The following is a 19,069-nucleotide window of genomic DNA, read 5'->3' as shown; positions in this document are numbered from 1 at the left end:
AAAGGAGGTGCATGTGGAAGGAAAATACTTGAGTGGACGATATTGAATGTGATTTAACTGGTTAGGTGAGTACCTGCCCTACGATCAATAGATGAAGCTCTATTCTGGTTGCAAGGTGAAGTCGTGGTCTTGAGGATATCCAACCGTCGGCTGACATTTGGTAGCAGGACGCCTGCCTGGTGGGGCACCCTCTTACTTATTATAATGGCACCAGTTTTTCAAAATTGTTGACCTAGATTTTGCAAAATGTTGAACTAAATCTTTTAAAATGTTGAATGCATATAAGAGGAGAAAAACATAAATGTAGTAAAATTGTGAATTAATTACGAAGACCAGAAAAAAGAGAAGGAAAAAAAATAAAAATGAAAGACACATACCTGAGTTTGTGGGCCGGCCCACTTAGTGATGGGCTGGGTTGTCCTACCTCTGAGCAAGTTTAGGATGCCCTCCATATTAAGGAGTCCCTAGTTTAGGCCCATCCGTAACAGACTCGTTCTTCCGCAGGGTTTATGCTTTGTTCCTCTCGTGTCTCCTCGCCAGGCTCGCCTCAGCCGCTATCTCGAGCCCCAAAACCCTAACGCCATGGGAATCGCCGCCTCCTCCTCTCCGCCTCCCCCCCCAGATGCCGCCGCCTCCGCTCCTCCTACTCCTCCCCCGGAGGCCGCCGCTCCCGCCGATCCACCAGCCAAAGAAGATCCCCAGCACTCTGCCACCGCCGCGGCCGGTGCGGCGGCGGCGGCGGCTGATTCCGGTGGAGGCGGCGCAGACGATGCCGCGGAGACGGTAGTAGTGGACGCCTCCGCGGTGGCCGGCGAAGAAGGCGAGGGGGAGGAGGAAGGGGAGTGCGGGTTCTGCCTGTTCATGAAGGGCGGCGGGTGCAAGGAGGAGTTCGTAGGCTGGGAGAAGTGCGTGGAGGAGGCGGAGGCGGCGGGGGGCGGCGACGTCGTGGAGCGATGCCACGAGGCCACGGCCTTGCTGCGGAAATGCATGGACGCGCACGCTGACTACTACGAGCCCATCCTCCGCGTCGAGCGCGCCATGGCCGAGGACCTCGAGGCCGCACAGGCCCGCGACGCCGCCTCTGAGACCAGTCCCTCGTCGTCGCCGCCGGAGGCACCGGCGTCGGAGGAGAAAGGCCAGAAGGAACAGGTGGCCGTGGCGGCGGTCCATGAGAAGGAGAGCGGAGATCCTGCGGCCTGATTGGGCGAAAAGGCGGCGACATCTTCAAAATTTTGGTGAGGGGTTTGAGGATGTGAATTCCTTTTCTTTCTTCGTGGATTAATTAACATGTGCACGGCGAGATTGAAGAAGGAGATAGATAGATCTCTGCTCTTTCTCCAAGGAGATGCGATTCTTTTGGCTGAAATTAATTATACACGTTGTCAGTTGAGTTCCAACTCTGGTGAATTGTACGGGCATCTCATGCTTTAATAATCTGATGATTTGATCAGATCACTAATTGACATAATTTGCTCTTGCATTGATTCTTGGCATATTTTGCTCTGTGGCTCAGCTTTGCGATGATTTGATGCTGGAATGCACCTTCTGCTTAGCTAAAATTTAACAGTAGCCAATGGCATTTTGACATTAAATTTCAGCTGTTGTCCTTTCGCAACTTCGCCTGTTTTCGCGAGCAGAATTGAACTAGAGGACAATCTTGTTTGGATTAGCTGTGTCGCTGAAAGTTTCAACTGCATTCATGGGGGTTGTTCCGGCGTGTTTGGGCCTGTGATTGTATTTTGAATGTGGTGTGGATCGAATTGATCAAAAACCACGAATTTCGAGTGGTTTTTGATGAATTTGTGAACCCTAATCACAGGACGGTAACCATGGACCCAATGCTACACAGCTACAGTGGGAGAACATGGAGATGGAGGACTGTGGTGAGCGAGTTGGCTCAGGCGTCATGGACTAGATCAGCGGCACAGCTGAGTAGGTTGAAAACGGGTGGGAGAAATCCCGTCCCGGCCTATTTTCTATTTTTATCTCGACCGTTTTTTATTTTCAGTACTTATACGGAAACGGAGTAAAAATGTTTTTGATGTTTTGTTGATCGTATTTTTAAATCCTATTTTTAATCGGGATAATCTCGCGGGAATTCTGTTTTCATATGAGCTTATATGTGACATGCTAGTCCGATTAAACTTAGTCCTGACAGCCCAACTCCCCCACTCCACTCGTTTAAATAGGTGTTAAGTGGAAGTGTAGTGATGTATGTAAGCATCCTAACGAACGAATGATTTGAACCATGTTCTACACGGCTTGATCAAATTGAATGATTTGAATCTTGGTTCTACACGACCTGATCAAATCGAATGATTTGAATCTTGGTTCTACATGACCTGATCAAATCGATCAGGCACTTGTTATCTATCTTTATTTTTCAACTCTTTGCTGGAAAGATAAAAAAAACAAAAAAAAAACTCTACCCTTTCATCTCTTAGATAAATAGAGAGGGAGGACAGGGTCCTTTAGTGTCCCTTCCAGTTAAGAATTGGAGCTTCACAATTAATAGCAAATGTTTCTCTCATGCCTCAACCTCAAACCTGGGCACGACACGGCCGCACGGGGCACCTTCGACTGTGCTCTAGTGCCTTGCCCTCGAACCCTAGCCACTGGGTGCTCGCTGCCGCTTGCCCACCCTCAGCCTGCGTGCTGTCGCCATCGGCGCCTGCCTCCACCACTGCGTCGCCCCGCTTTGCCACTTACTCACCCGCACGCTTTCGCCGGGCGCCGCACCGCGATGGATGCGCTCCACCTCCCGCCGTCCCTCCTCTCCGTGCGGCCTGACGCCACCCGCCTGCGAGGTGAGTCGCTTCGACTCCGCCCCCCTCTGTGCATGTGCTCGGTGCGATGGAAGCGCACTGGCAACGAGTGCTTTCGGCTGCTAGCTATTCCTAGCGATGTTAGGAAAGCAATTTGGTTAGTGACTATTCCTTCTCTCGTACGCATTTTTTCCGTATCAAGATGTGAAGGGGTCGTCCTATCTAGTCTGATATAGTGATATATATCCTGAGGTATGGTATGGTTTACTAAAAAATTACCGTAGTAGCAGACTAGCAGTATCATGGGCTAATTGATGAAACACTCACATGGCAGTATCATGGGTGTCGGTTTGCAGCCTTGCAAGAAGCTGCAGGCTGCAGTCCTGCTGTGTGCCTGTGTATGTTACATATGGTTATTGGTGAACAGAGGTACACGTAGTTTAGCGTATGGTGAACATAGCTGACGCATGCAGCATGCAGTGAATGGTGTAGATTTATAAATTATAGCAAGCGGCGAAATTAGATCACAAGGGGATATGTTAGCAATTGTAGTGTATGGTTGGTTCTAGGGGATATGTTAGCAATTGTAGTGTATGGTTGGTTCTCAACTGATACCGACGTGTTTTTATTTGGATTAGTTTGTTTTCGATATCCTGACATTTCTAAGTTGGTTCTTCTTTCTGAGAGAAAATATAGAAATGAAAATGGTTAAGATATTTTCTTGATCGTTTTCGTCCGTTTTCATCCCTGCAGCGGAAGTAGAGGGTGAGGATGTTGTGATTGACGCTCATGATGAAGGAGCGGCCGTTAAAACTGTGACGGCAGGGTAAAGGGGAGGCGGCGGCGTCACATGGCCGGAACATCCGAAGGGCGAAAGAGGTTACCCCTGTAGGTGGGTTGGGGGGGGGGGTGTTGGCGAGGTGAGAAAGAAAGATGAGGCTCTATGGCGTCCAGCGCCGCGCAAGTAGGCGAAGGCGTCGTTTCCGCGATGGCGGTCGCCGGCACCTCAACCTCCGCCCGGTATCGCAAGAACTCTGCTTGCATCGCTCTCTGTTCTGCGGCAGCACTCTCTTCTCTGCTGTTGAAGTTGCCCGCGCCATTGAGCCCATGATGGGCGCCAGCGACGGTCCACCTGTTTCTTTAATTACTCGTGTTGTTTCATCTATATATCGAGGGCACGTAGTGATCTACCAACACTTCCATGGCTGCTGCTGCTGGATCATTGTTGCTACGTCGTCCATGGAGAGAGGACTCTGGATCGGGCAACCGTGGTTGATCTTTGTTAGTTGAGATCGCCAGCTCGCTATATATGGCGATGAAACACCGAAATCCTATCGAGTCTTACGATTCCTGAGTCATGTCTATCTAAGGTTTTCCAACAGAAGCAACGAAGATCTTGCTAATTGTTAGCATTATCCCCGTAGCGCTCAACGTTGCCCAGCGTGAAGGCCGCCACCGCGAGACAAGCCGGAGCGGGAGCCGGTGCATCATGCCCACCGTAATCTCGAACGTGGACTTGCCGCGTCTCGGCTGTGCGGAGGTAGGGATGGGTGTGGACCACTAATGGATATCCGTGGATCTATACTAGTATAAATTAATTAATTAATTAGTTATTTTAATTAAGTTAGTCCATCCGTTCAAAGATAGTTGGCATATTTTTTTTTCGGAAAAGTAAATTTTATGTATTTTAACTAATATTTAATCAAATTATAAGAATATCTAGTAAATAAAAACTATACAACTAGTTCATAATTCAAAATGATTTCACACTATATATGTTTTGTAGCTATAGATGATATATTTTGTGAGAAAATCTTAGTCAAAATTCAATTTTGAAGACCGAGCCTAAAAAATATGTCTATTATTTCTGCACGGAAAGAGTAGTTAATTGAGTTAAGCTAAAATAGATCTATTAATAGCTCGCTCCACACCCATCCCTATGCAGAGGTACTCGCCGTTGTCGCCTTTCCAAGCGGAGACAAATTTTATGAGACCAGGTCTTTCGGTGAGACCCGTGTAGCGTTTTGACATATGTCCCTGCGTGTGCAGGTATGTACGTGTGTGTGCTGTGCGATCGCGCGTGTACGACGCGGATGAGGATCTCACCGAAGTCTCACGCGTGCGGGTCTCATAAAATTTATCTCCTTTCCAAGCGGCCAGGCAGAGGCAGGAAAGAAGGAAAGAGAGGGGAGAGGCTGGCAGGTGGGACCCAAAAGCATATGCAGTGCAGATCCATCCATGATCAGCCGTGCGACAGATCGGAAACGGTTACTCTCTCGTAACTAAAGGGTGATATGATCGCTAACACACGAGGCTTATTAAAAGTTGATCCACATGACAGTGATTTAGTGAATGTTATGTGCATGATGATGCACGCACAGCACAGGCCGGCGCCGCCCGAGAGGAAATCCTCCTGCCGCCGCCGTCGGCAGGTGCACGTCACCAAAACATAGTCATTCAAAAACCATGTCACCACAAGGTTAGACAAGATTAGAAGCCATGCATATCAATTACAACAACAGAGATATCACAGCAGACTGCAGGTCCCAAACTTACAAATACAAACTCCAGCTTACTAAAACACAACTCTACCAAGTAGTACCATGCACTGAAGTTTCAGACTTTTACAAAAGCAGACTCTGACACATCCCCATGAACTAACCCTGAAGTCTGACACCTCAATCATTCAGACATTGATCAACATGACAACACAAAATTCGTACTGACACACTGCTAGCAAGTACTAAGTAGCAGTGCTCTAGGCACACTATATTACAGGCATATTGGGAGCTCCAGCATCACAGGACCTCTGAAACCTAACACTGTGGAGTTTCAGGGACTGGGTGATGACGAGGTGCACCCCAATGCAGTTAGAGCCAAGAATGATTTGCCTACAGACAACCGACCGAGTGAAGGCTGGCTGTCTGAGTAGCCATCCCCTCCTCGCTTCACGCCTTGAGGAGCTCGCAGCAGCCGCCGCTGCTGGCGGCCGCGGCGGTTGCCCACTTGAAGGAGGGGATGGCGGCGGCCCCGTGCTCGCCGTCCATGATGGATGGCAGCGGGGTGAAGAAGGGCGTCCGGAGGTGCTCGATCCCGTTGTAGTGGTCGGCGTCGTGGTGATGATCATAGATGCTTGACACCTCTGAGCCGGACAGGCTTGAGGCGCTGCTCCGGGAGTGGCTGCGCAGATTGTTGCCGAGCCCCGGCCGTGGAACCTCGGAGCAAGGATACGTGGCGAGGCGCACAGGTCCCGCCATCCTGGTGCCTCTGTTGGCGGCCGCGTCCTTGCCGTTCCCTTCTTTCTTTGTGTTGAGGAAGCGCCCACCGGAGCCTCTCGCCCGGCGCATCGCGTGGAGATGGCGCGACTCATGGAGATACGGCTGCGGCATGACAAGCTGAGCGATCAGACAAGACAGTGAAATATGAGAGGAAATGCTTCTTGACATGGCAGACAGGTGGCAACTGCCATGGACGTCGGGCAAGTGAAGGGGTCAGCTGAGAGGAGAGGCTCACCTTTCTGCCTTTCACCATCCTGTTCTCCATCTCCGCCTTGGCGCGAGCACGGCGGCGACGGAGGATGCCTTCGTACTGCTTCGGGTTCACATAGACCGGTGCATCAGCTGGTGCGTTCAGTGGCAAGAGCATTCTCCCACCAGACTGCATTACAGAATTATATGTCACAGAGGAAGTTAACTATTACATTCTTAATGAATAAATGGTCCCATACAAATGCAATGAACATACTTTTAACATCCTCCATTATTGAAAAAGCCATGACCGATCTTCCAAGTTCCGAAAGTAATGTAAGAGATCAGATATTGCCACGATAAATTTTCGTGATGCTTTTAGTACCACGCTTCCTAATCTTCACATGCTCTGTTTTTACTCAATGAAGTTATTTTACATTCACTATTTTTTACTGTTAACATGGTAATATGTGCTATAAAAGTTCTGAGTTCCTTGAGTTAGCCCAATCTATTCGTCCATTTGAGTTACAATGAAAAGGTGGACTTTGTGACAACGTTTGGGCAGCAGAACACATCAAATAAATGCAGTAGCGGACTAGTGGTACGGTCAAGAATATGTATGATTTACATCATTTTACAGTCTACAAATTTAGTTTGTGATATTTATAGGAGCTAGGAAATTCAAGTGAATATTTAGTACTTCTTAGTTTCTCAATAGTTCTGGACGCAATTAAGGATCTATCAAAGAGAAATTCTGAAGGACTATTTATTCAGACAAAAAGGAAAAACCATTACCATGGATCTCATTGTGTAAGGGGTAAGCAGGCCATAGCACGGGTCAGCACACGAATAATTGGAAGCTACCTGAAAGACAAGCAGTCAGCTAGCAACATAACACTGAAGAGACTCTAAGAAAGCAGTTTCGAGTTATAAAATTGGCTAATTTCCAAAATCATTCTGAACATAATAGTAGTTATCTTCTTTTCTGTCCATACACAACGTAGAAAAGGAAAATCTTACCATGGATTGACCAAGACCAATCTCAAAACGACCATTGTATTCTGGGAATGGTGACTGCAGTGCAACAGTCGTAGAGTGATCTGGGGCTTTCTCTCCTTTATCTCCCGACTCTGAGTTCCCTGAACATCATAGGTTCTCAAAACCATTAGAGCATATTCGAATTTCTAAGTTGCTATAGACTAAAACTTGTTCAGATGTGATTAGGAATCCACTAAACTACAGTAAAATATTTATTTATTAGTTACCATCAAAGAACCAAGTTTGGAAGGCTTCAAAGAGTATTTCTGAATTCTGATAAGTGATAAGTTGGACAAGTACCATTCTTTGACTTCTATTTTTTCAAGTCTCGTGTCCAATCACGTAAGCTTCAAAAGGGGCATTCTTGCAGCATACTTTTTAAAACCACCAAAAACTGGATAAATGTTCTAAATGACTCAGATAAAAAACACACAGCGGATTTAGGCACCATCCAGAACTTTCTAACGGAACCAAAAGAGTATAAAATATTATACTATGTCTTAGCAAAGCACTGATGCTTCCTTATCTCTACTAATACTCTAGAAAATGAGGTGACAGGCTATATATTATAGAATGAACACCCTACTGCTGGGAAGGTGTGCATGTTACTCAAGGAATCCGAGGAAGCTATTGAATTCCATCAAGAGCTACTCTGCTAGTCTATTGTAAGTTTATACTCACTGGAAAAAAACATTCCATGGTTCGAAACTGGGTAGTAGTTGTCTTATAACCATCAAGTATGTGCCATATCACATATTCTCTCTTGTTTACTTTTTTTTAACGGACGGCACAGTGTCTGATTCTATTGATAAAGCAGGAAAAATACAAAAAAATAGCCCTGTAAGACTATAATCAGAAAAAAAGAAAAAACAATAACTACCAACAGCTAACAACCACTAGCAAAGACTAACAACTGCAATCAACGATGTAGCATATCCTGTTTACTTATGTAAATTTTTGTCTAGAACATGCTTTTCTGTTCATAAAAATAGAACATCCTAATAATTGTGTTCTGCAGGACATCCCACAAACAAGTGGCAGCATATCCTGCACACAGTTGCTGACCTATTGCAGTGTCGTATTCATCAAAGAAAAGCTTAATATAGACGAGTATGAGAGATCCAATTGCTAACTACTCCAATGTAAATACATGGCATAGCTTATTCTATTTTGTCTGTTTCTCTACCGATTCATGGGCTTACCTCACTCTTAGATTTTCCCCCCGGAGAATAAGAAATAATTTTACAAAGAATTAATCCCCACAAATAAGCTTGCAGCCATCAGTTCTCTTCACATTTGCCGGCAAGTGTTGCAATAGAGAGGCTGGCAATCCTGTTGGTTGGTTGGTGAGGCGACGTATTTTCGTTCCCGTCTTTTGGGGTGGGAATGCAATAGTGAGAGGTACACAAGAAATCATAATGGAGGTGCCTATAATAGAACAGTCGGCAGTGGCATCCCAAAGTAAAGGAACCGCCCCTCTGAATGGTACTATGGTCCCAAAGCAACGGACATCCCAACTAATAGCAACCTCTGGCATGCAGCTGACATATATAACATTGTCTTTCTTTATGCAAATTCATCAACTTCATGCCAACTACTTGCAACAACCTTTGATTTTGCAAACAATAATAAGAATAAAATTAACCTACCCTTCTTAATGAAATGTGAGGCGGTCTGAGTGTTCGAAAAAAAAGGAAAAAAAGGCAACGTACACCAAAATCTAAAGCTGTGCCTGAGAAGTCAAAAAAAAAAAAAGGGCTACCAAGATTAATATAGATTTTGGAAGCCTATTATCCAGGCCTATCATCTTGTAATTAGACAATACGATGATTAAACCTTGTGACATTCACTTATGTTCATTAGCATATTACTAGCATGCACAGATCCAACAAGGCCATGCCAAATTCTTGCAATTAATCCTTTTTTGTCTTAAAAATGAAACAAATTCTCGCAAGTAATTTACAAACTTTCAAAGGGGCAGAGCAAAAAAAAAAGTCACCTTGGAACACACAGAATTTCAGCTCCTCAGGGGCCCCTCTCTTCGCCGGCTGCCCGGCCTTCACCGCCGGTGGCTCCGGATCCGGCGTGCCCTGAGCTCCCGGCACGACCTGGAACTGGCCGTCCCGGCGCGCCTCCTCCGGCGACAGGGGTGCCGGCTCGCCGTACAGCAGCTGGGGCCCCGCCCACCACGGCAGTGGGGCGCCGGCACCATTGGAAGCCTGGTTGACAGCAGCAACCTGCCCAAATCCCTCATGGCTCTTGAAGCTCATCATTGCTGCCTTGCCTTGTTAAAGAAATTCAAGCCCCACCCAAGACAAAGCAGCGACCCTCCAAAGCTCTTGTAGGATTCTTTAGCTTAAGCACTGTCACCAAATAATTAAACGATAAATTAGAGAGTATGGTGTAGAATTTTTTCTTTCCTAAAATGATGTGCAATTTGAGGTGGAATGGGAACAATCAAATGCAGGAAAATATATATAAACAAGCGGGAGAATCCCCAAGAACCGAATAAAAAGGGGAAACTCACAAGCACAAGGGAACAAGAACACCTGATGAAAGAATTGAGAGGCAGGCACAGAGATGCATGAAGCATGAACTGAAGGGTAACCCACAGAAACGTGCAACGAGAAACCAAGAGAGTGGCAGCATAAAACCAGAAGAACTTGATGGACAAAACAAAGAGAAGCCCACACCAAGATCAGCATGAAAAGAAGGGAGGGTGGCAAGCAAGATCAGAGTGACCCCCAGATGATGCAGCGTGCAAGATATTTCATTTCCAAGAAGAGCACAGGAAGCCAGCAACTTTAGCATGATGCAGTACCTGAGTTTGTGTCCAATGATTCAAGACAAACTAAGACAAGGGGAGGAGGAGGACCAACACATGAGCACAATGGAATGGATGCACAAGGAGAGGAGGCGGAAGCAAACAAAGCCCACCCACATCTCACCAGCAGAAGGAGGCCATCTAATAATGGACGCAAGAGGACAACAGTAACCCACAGCTATAGAGAGAAAGAGAGAGAAGGTGTATACAAAGGCAAATGGTGGGCACAGAGGTGAAGGCTGAAGCTAAGAAAAGTCTCCCCCCCCCCCCCCCCCTCTCTCTCTCTCCTCCCCATTTGAGCTCAAAAAAAGGAAGATTGCCACTGGCTCTCCTTGGGTGCATGGTACTCCAGTCTTCTCTCTTTATAAATTGTGATGACTATACGTTGCTAGTTCAAGCGCAGCAAGGGGGCACTTCTGATTCCCTGTACACTGTAGTCTCTGTACCGTGCAGGCTGCAGCTACTAACCTGGGTAAGATTCCCAGGACAACGGCGAGCCGTCGGCAGCTCCTTTTCCAAATTGGTCATGGAGCTACTGCCTAGCTGCCGACTGTTGTTCCCTACGCCCCTCACAAAAAGGCCAAGCAACAAGGACTACTAGTCTACTGCAGGCTGCACGGCCACCACCCCTTTGTGTAGTGCCATGTCATGGGCCCCTTTGGTTCTACCCTAGTCCAGTGGAGCCTTTTTACCTTGTACTGTATGTTGTACCATCGGTATTTCTTGTTTGGCCAAGAATCAATGACCCAGATTGAACCGATGCGTGTGAGCCACTGATTGCTGTCACGATGGACTGCTGCCATGCGTCTTAAGAAGGGCATGAGAATACAAGTTTCTAGTCATTGCTTCAGTTGAGGTTGAACAACATTGAGCATTTCATCATGGTTTTTCCCCCTTACGTTGGTCAGAGATTCTAGCAAGATCAACTATTGGTGATGTGGGGAGAAATCTGAGCCATCCAGTTGAGTGCAAACAAGCTGCATCATCATATGCGAACTTTCACAAGGGTCCTTCTTTTATCCCCATAGCTAACCTTCTAGAGGATATAGCCGTCCATCCATATCTATTTATCAACTGACCTATCTGTTGCATTAAACCTTATCGCTATTTAATCGAGAATATTTTCACCTCTACCAGTATAATGTTGGTAATAGATACCGAGTAACGTTTTGATGGGATCACACAGCTAATTGCACTATCACAATAAGACCATTTACAGTCATACAGTCGGTTCCCGAACCTACTACCTTCAAACGGGAAAAACTAACGGTACTAAGATTATCTCCAATGGTTTCTCTTTACGAAGGGATTCTCATTCACTTTAGCGCTTTAACGGCTTCCTTTTACGGTTTCCTCACAAAGTGATTCTCTCTCATTCCCTTCATACCGAGATTCTCTCTACTTTCCCTTCATGAATCTCTTTAAAGAAAAATTATTAGAGATGAGAGAAAATAAAAAACATAATAACAGAAAGAAAAATGAAACGAAATGAAGAGAACATAGTTAGTGATAGTCTAAAACGACTTGGTAGAACGACTCTGATACTTGGTATCATCAGTTGGTTCTAGCATGTGACCGTCGGTTCTTTTTTTTATTAGTGACCGTTGGTACTTAGCACACTGGAAAATAAAAGGCTGTTACAGTTGGGGATTCTATAACCGATGGCGGCCGGTGAGTTCGAGCGTGGTTCACATGCAATCAGTTTCAACCCTGAACAAAAAAAAAAATGTTTGAAGGGGAGCAATAAACTATTCGGTCACATGCACGCAATCAGTTTCAACTCTGAACGACAAAAGAATTTATTTGAAGAAGAGCAAACAAGTAGATGCAATTTTCTCTAGTCTCTACACATAGTCTTATGGCCGCCGAGTACATCATCGATGGCGTGGCCAAATCGTGTGTGCATCCTGGTCATCCACTGTAGAGAAGAAGCCACCAGCATCGTCCTCGTCCCTCTGTTGACGTTGCAACTAAGTTCATTGGGAACAAGACTAGCTCCCACCCTGGCTCCACGGTTGTGCTTGGTGCCGGAGATGTTGAGGCCATGAAGCTGCAACATGGCGATGAGCTTCTCCACTGGCATATCTGTGCGAATACGGGGGCGGAGGTGTGACGGCGTCGGGAGGAGGAGGAGGTGTTGGCTGCGGATCTACGCGGGGATGCCGCCGAACGCGGAGGTGGTTACAGATCTTCGCGGGTGAGACGAGCAACGAACAAGCAATAGAAGGGGGAGAGAGGAGACCGCTCACCATGGCTTGCGGGATGACGGCCGAATTATGGCGAGGTCGCCGTGGCCGGCGGCGCCCGAAACTCTAATAGTCTAGTGGCCCAAGCACGAGGACGTGGGATCTCCTTGGAGCAGCGGAGGGTTGGAAACCGGCGGCACATCCCAGAGCGTTGGTTGCAGTTGCTTGGAGAGGAAAACGAAGGAGGCTGCTCGTCGCTGGTGCCCGCACAATGCGCCGCCGCCGACTGCCGGTTGGGATCCACCGCCGCTGAGTTGGGAACGGATAAAGCTCTGGGCCATTCCAAACCACGCGCGCGCTCTTTTTTTTTTAAATGCCGCCGAGCCTTACTCGTCGCAGATGGTTGTACCTGAACCGACTGTCCGCCCCGGCGACGAACCGACTGGAATACATTTCAGCCGGTTTTCGGTTAGAACAGATGATATTTGTTTAGAAACTGAACTGGAACGGTTTAAGATGCCCGTAGATCAAAGAATTGGCTGTGATAACCATTACGATTTTTAAACCGACTGGCTTTAGGGTTTTTTTACAGCGTTGCTCGGTAATTAACGAACCAGTTTATTACATTTTTTCAGTACTATTTTACAATGTTTTTCAACAACGGATGCAAAGTAATGTTGTAATGATCATCCATCTATCTTCTTATGAACATGCCATCTTATCAGTAGATTTTATTAATTTAATCACGGTCTTATAACAAATATATAAAGTAATACGAATAGTCATCCATATATATTACACATAACTCGAATGCACTGATTCTTAGTACCTTTATTCCAATCATCTCACAACAGTGTATATTACAAACACAAATCAGATACACAGAACAAACATTTGCACCGATGAGTTCCGATTATCACAAACACTTGCACAAACATTTGCACATATCAATAATCCTAAACAAGGAGAATCCCATCAGTAATCACAAACATTTGCACTGACGCGAGCGAATACGCGACCCTGTTCCGCTCATCCAATCCCATCAGTAATCCTAAATGAGGAGATAGAAAGGGGATTAATTTCACAACACAATCGAATGGGGAACAAAAAAACAAATTTGTGCAAACATGAGTCACATATACTACAAGAATCAAATTTGACAGCAAATGGAATCCAAAAGAAATGCATAAATCAAACAATTTGTGCTTTGTCGTGCTACTCACAAAGGCAAGAGATCGAGCACCTATGCTGCGATGGTGTGAAGCAGCATCCACATGGCCTGGTCGACCTCCTCCTTCGTCAGCAACACTGCCTTGGCATCATTCTCCTGCACATTCACTCGAAAACCTTAGTTACAACTCGCCTCCCCCTCTAGCCAAACGGAAAAGGACAAGTTCATGAGGATGGAGTAAAACAACTTGCCTTTAGGGCCTTCAATGGTGGGGAGAGCGAGAGCAATAGGAGGGGGCATAGGCAGTGGTCGTCAGGGCTGGTGTCGGGGGCAATGAGGAGGTGGCAGGAGAAGGCAGTGACAGTTTGGAGGATGGGCGCTAGCAGGTTCGAGCATGATAGTGGCATCGAAGTGGCGGCTATGGCCTTGCGAGCTACTAGGCTGTGGCGACCCAGGGTTGTGAGCGTAATCGTGCGTAGGCGGGCTAGCTGGCACCGACCGAGGCGGATGGAGGAGGCCGATGGTGCACACTGAAGAGGGAGGTGAGGTATTAGGGTGGGGGGGGGGAGAGAGAGAGAGAGAGAGAGAGAGAGAGAGGAGGTGAGGGGCTGAGGGCGAACTGCGAACGCGTGAGGACTCAGTAAAAATCAGCGGACGTGAGGGTGAGCAAAATCCGATTTAATGAAAATTTTAGGTTCAGTCCTCACATTAGTGTCGGTTCAAAATAAAAAAACCGATATTGATAGTATCAGTGCTGGTTTGTATCAAGAGCCGATGCTAATACTGAGTTACAAACTGACACTAGTATGTCATCGAGCGTAGAAAGTTATAAGCTGGCACTGATACTTCATCGGTGTCAGTTCTATCATAGCCGACACTGATAACCAACCCGGATGACCCTTTCTGTGGTAGTGCACTATCAATGCATGTTTGAGCCATGAACCAAGAATCACTACTACAGAAAAGGTCATCACTGTCGGTTCAAAATTGACATCATTGCCGGTTCAAATTAGCGACAGTGATAATATATGATTATCGATTATCACTGTCGGCTTATGAACTGATATTGATAGTAAATATCACTGCCGGTTTAAGCCTTAAACCGAAAGTGATAACCCTACTGTCACTACTGGTTCATAACATGAACTAGCAGTGATAATCCTTTCAAATGTGCAAAAATACTCTACCACAAACTCTTCAGCATGGGGATCTATCTTAAGTTTGATGTCAAAGTTTAGATAGAAACCCCATACCAAAATGTTCGTGGTAGAGTATTTTATACCTAAATCTAAAAATAAAAACGGATGTTGAGAAACTGTTGTGCCAGGAGATCTTCAGACGTTCCACATCAAAGAGCTCCTGATACAGCAGCCCTACGCCATCCGTTACACATCTAGCATGCTAGCTGACTGAATTTACTATCCGAGAGATTGACAATAGTAAGTCTAAACGAATGGCAAAAGTACAGTCTTTAACACTCAAATTTAGCTTGAAACGACTATGCTTTTTGCCATTCCTTTAGATCTGTCTATTGTCACAACCATCTTCACACAACATTTGCGTAGTGGAGACATGGAGAGAGATGAGGAGACAGAAGGCATGCAACTGCACATTGGCTTGGGAGATGGCAGACTCGACGAACATATGTGAGGTGGCTACCTACTCGGAGGATGGTGAGAGGAGATGGTGAGAGACCGCGGGGAGAGAAATGAGGAGACGAGGAAGGTGTGCGTTGACTCGAAAGATGACGGACACAATAGACATTGAGCTCGACGAACTGTGGCTACGGCGAGGAGCTCGCATGAGTGGCATTGAAGTCGAGCACGAGGGATAGAGGTAGCCGCAGTGGAGACGGTCGGTGACCATGGCTCCACTTGGACTGCCACTACCCCTCGAGAGCGACTTTGGGGAGAGAAAAATGAGGGATGGGCGTGGCTAAGGGAGACTAGATCAATTTATAGAAAAATTATCACTGCCAGTAGGGAATACGAACTGACAGTGATAATAATTAATAATGCCGATTCGTCATCCTCAATTATTTGCTCCATTAGTGCAGCTTACGAACCAACAGAGATAAACATTATCACTGCTGGTTATTAAAGGCGCGTATTTTTAAGAACTGGTAATGATAAACATTTATCACTGCCGGTTTGGAATACAAACTAATTGAGATAAATATTATCACTGCCAGTTATTAAAGGTATGTCTTTTTAAGAATCGGCAGTGATAATTTGAAGATCACTATTGGTTCTTACTAGCACGACTTTTTTGCCCTCCTAGAGCTTAAGAACTGACAGTGAAGAGGGGGCGTGGATGACCCTTTCTGTAGTAGTGAATGATATCTCCACTATCACTGCCAATTTGAGTCACGAACCAGCGGTGATGTCTCCACTATCACTATCTATTCGTGGCTCAAACCAGCAGTGATAATTTTCACAAAAAATAGCACATATGGTTCACATATAGTTCATCATCACATATTATGTATGGTTCAATATAAGTAATCATCACAATTCACATATGGTTCAATACATGTAATCATCACATATCACATATGGTTCAATGCAAGTCACATATCACAAACGATTGACGTGCAGTTCATCATTCATATGTGGTTTCATCATTTATTTACACAGAAATTGAAAAGTAAGCATTAATATGTAGAAGTGATCTTAACATCATTTAAGAGGACTTTGTCTTCATCATCGCAGAAAGCGTGCGAGTTGGTGAAAAGTAGGCATTAATATGTTTAACAAAAGAAATTTTACCGAGATAGAGGGAGAGGGTGGCTATACTAGCCCTAGGATAAGCACCCTAGAAAACTTTATGCATCTTCCACCACCTACCCAATTGAAATATGCCCTGTTATGATCTCCCAAAGTTTGGTTGCTAATCCTAGCAAAAGAAATTTCACCAAGGCAGAGCAAGAAGGAAAGTGGTACCAAACCTAATGCACCTTCCTCTCCCCATGCCTAGGTTTAATCTGTCCTGATATGATCTCTCAACGGTGGCTATGAAATCTACTTCAAAATATTATTAGTGAAACCCTACATCAGATAAAAGCAATGTAAGATATAACACCTCAATGGCAACTATCATAATTGGCAATCATTTCCCTCATTGGCTTGTGTAAAAAGGGTCTAAGCTCGAGGGCACAAGTCATAAAATCAATAACATGCGGGTTGTTATAATTGCACACCTTATTATTCCACACTTCACAGAATATAACCTTTAAACATATAAGTGCAATTGTGTAATTGTGACAGTCAAGTTACTGACCTTTAACCATATAAGTGCATAATCGTCATAGGCTCATGTGAGCTATTGTGAACTTTAGTCATAAAAAAATGAGAGCAAGCTATGGTGTCAAGGAATGATAACAAAAATTATTCATTTGTACCTCAGTTGTGTGACCCGAAATTTGAATGCGATATTATAATTAACATGGTTTATTTAATTGGTTAATTAGACCTAGCAATAAAAAATTTGCCCGTTTCGAAAAATACCACTACAAAGGCCGAAATCGGGCTGGTGCCATCATAATTTTGCTTGGGTTTGATCCATGCCATTATGTACGCATCTGATGCTTTTTGTCCTACTTTCAACATCCTGTATTTTTGTATGGACTGAACTGCCCCTGCCATTATCTCCCTCATGTCATCCTCATGTTCCTTCTTACCTCTCTTGTTCCCCAAATTCTTCTTATCTCCATCACCGCCGGCGAGATCCTCCACTGCCCTCCATGGTGGCCACCAGCGAGAACCTTCACTCCAATCGCCGTAAGCCCCTCGACCTCTTCCCACTGCCCGTTCCCCCTTGTCGAGACCGGTTCAAGAAACAAATAAATCTCATCTATGTGCTGAGCCTAAGAATCAATCCCAACATGTAGTGACTTCATTGATGATAATCATTACAATATTCAAAGTTAATCGAATAAACCATCTTACAAAAGTGACCTTCAAGGGTCGAAGAACTAATTAAACTCTGTAGCGGAACTAAATGAACTACGAAGGCTCTAATCCTTTATGACTCTTCCACATGCATCATCGACGTAGAAAGCATCTTAGAACGATCCACCTTCAGCGTACTCCTCAATACCTACTCCAACTAAGTGTTTGGTGATAGCAAGAGTGAGCACTTATCGTACTCAGCAAGTTGTGAAGGAAACAATATGCATATGAAGGCTTAACAAGAATAAGGCTAATAAGACTCTCTTGCATAATTAACATTTAAGTAAAAATATTTGAAAAACAATAATAATTAAGTGAATAACAAACCACCTCAAGATTCCTTCCATCTTAACCAACTAACCAACACCTCAATCCAAAGTTCCATCTACTAAGGTTGAACCCTCAATCATAGTTCCCACCACTATGATTGACCATCCTCAACTATGATGCTCACAATCACAGTTGACCTGACTAACTAAAATATTAAGTTATAACCATGATATTCTTCCTCCTTTTGATCCATTGCTTGCCTCTATCTTTATACCGTGAATTTGGTTTATATTTCAGGTGATCGGGGGATGAACTCAAGCTCACACCACGTGATTAGCTCGGGCTTTAGCAAAATTGGCACAAGCTTGAGCTTATAGATGTCCTGGCGAGTTCGTTTGGCGGTTAGGTGGTTGACCTCTGGTTCGGACACAACGACAACGATAGCGGCGCATGCGGTGGTGGTCGGCTGCTTGCTGCCATGCTGCGCTGAGCTGAGCTGAGAGGGAGAGAAGAGAAAGACCAGGCTGGGCTAGCTTGGGTCGGATCAAAGAGCAGAGAGGAGAGGTGAGATAATGGGCTTCGGCCTTTTTCATTCTACAAGCTTTTCTATTCCTTCTCATTTTCTCTCATGTATATACACATGTATATTATACTTATACATCGCATATACTATATATATATATATATATATATATATATATATATATATATCTATCCTCACACACACACACACATATATCCACATATACGGATATATGTATAAAGCACACATACACACTTACAGATTTATTTAATTTTGCAAAACTCTTTTTAATTTCTTTTGAAAAAGTTTTTATTGTCTTGGTTTTAGGAATTTGAGCTGTTACACCCCTCCTCGGCCTGGAAAACCAAGCTCAGAGCTCATCTTCCTCAGCTCTGGCTGCCAAAACCGACACGACGCCATCACCAAATCCCTTCTATCCATTGAGCATCGACCTAATTCATTGCTTCTATGTCTTCCTAGCACCTTCACGTGCAATAATAGACTATCGCTGCTGGTGTATGGTGTTTTGAGATGTTGAGGAGGTTGTGCGGTGGATGAGGTCACACGAAATGAGGCGGGAGCTGGGGCATGTCAAAGAAAGGCGGAGAAGGAAAGTTATATAGGGCAGTGATACTATCACTGTTAGATCAAATAACCAACTGACAATAATAGACTATCGCTGTCGATTCACAACTGCAACCAACAATGATAGTTTATCATTGCCGGTTAGTAACTAGAACTGGCAATAATACTATCAACATAAATTAAAAAAACGGTGTTTGAGGTGCAAGGCTAGGAAAGCCACTTGTATGTTCCCAACCACTACAAGCTCAACGCAATTCATCGGTTATACAAGTCGGAAAGGAGATTTATAA

At 45.0% G+C, this 19,069-nt stretch overlaps 2 protein-coding genes and 1 long non-coding RNA gene across 8 annotated transcripts; 1 reads left to right on the top strand and 2 right to left on the bottom strand.

Moving 5' to 3' along the window:
• Positions 1-511: 511 nt before the first annotated feature.
• Positions 512-1,943, top strand: LOC133914230 (uncharacterized). The gene is made up of 2 exons (XM_062357361.1): positions 512-1,235; positions 1,820-1,943. Exon 1 carries the CDS (start codon positions 583-585, stop codon positions 1,198-1,200), a length of 618 nt encoding a protein of 205 aa, XP_062213345.1. The 5' UTR covers positions 512-582; the 3' UTR covers positions 1,201-1,235; positions 1,820-1,943.
• Positions 1,944-5,245: 3,302 nt separating this feature from the next.
• LOC133915799 (nuclear transcription factor Y subunit A-10-like) lies at positions 5,246-10,360 on the bottom strand. 6 transcript variants are annotated; one of them, XM_062359116.1, is made up of 6 exons: positions 10,212-10,360; positions 9,270-9,633; positions 7,253-7,371; positions 7,028-7,096; positions 6,279-6,422; positions 5,246-6,160 (listed from the first exon to the last, which is right to left on the bottom strand). In XM_062359116.1, exons 2-6 carry the CDS (start codon positions 9,541-9,543, stop codon positions 5,714-5,716), a joined length of 1,053 nt encoding a protein of 350 aa, XP_062215100.1. In that variant the 5' UTR covers positions 9,544-9,633; positions 10,212-10,360; the 3' UTR covers positions 5,246-5,713. The 6 variants fall into 6 exon arrangements, with proteins under 6 accessions (XP_062215100.1, XP_062215098.1, XP_062215103.1 ...); XM_062359114.1 differs by having other exon boundaries at positions 10,092-10,358; XM_062359119.1 differs by having other exon boundaries at positions 5,246-6,145; positions 10,092-10,356.
• A 1,450-nt stretch (positions 10,361-11,810) lies between these two features.
• Positions 11,811-12,409, bottom strand: LOC133915798 (uncharacterized). The gene is made up of 2 exons (XR_009909392.1): positions 12,344-12,409; positions 11,811-12,243 (listed from the first exon to the last, which is right to left on the bottom strand). It is a non-coding gene; the product is annotated as an uncharacterized LOC133915798 (long non-coding RNA).
• Between the last annotated feature and the right edge of the window lie 6,660 nt (positions 12,410-19,069).

The sequence above is a fragment of the Phragmites australis genome, chromosome 4, assembly GCF_958298935.1.
Source record: "Phragmites australis chromosome 4, lpPhrAust1.1, whole genome shotgun sequence".
Taxonomy (NCBI): Eukaryota; Viridiplantae; Streptophyta; class Magnoliopsida; order Poales; family Poaceae; genus Phragmites; species Phragmites australis.
This window is presented reverse-complemented; position numbering and strand designations above follow the sequence as displayed.

What these genes read in the sequence shown, in the direction of transcription:
- LOC133914230 (XM_062357361.1), top strand. Translation starts at nt 583, where the DNA reads ATGGGAATCGCCGCCTCCTCCTCTCCGCCTCCCCCCCCAGATGCCGCC.
- LOC133915799 (XM_062359116.1), bottom strand. Translation starts at nt 9,543, where the DNA reads ATGATGAGCTTCAAGAGCCATGAGGGATTTGGGCAGGTTGCTGCTGTC. An exon ending in TTGGTCTTGGTCAATCCATG is followed by an intron (nt 7,097 to 7,252) that starts GTAAGATTTTCC and finishes CTTGTCTTTCAG; the next exon opens with GTAGCTTCCAATTATTCGTG. An exon ending in CTTACACAATGAGATCCATG is followed by an intron (nt 6,423 to 7,027) that starts GTAATGGTTTTT and finishes TCTGTAATGCAG; the next exon opens with TCTGGTGGGAGAATGCTCTT.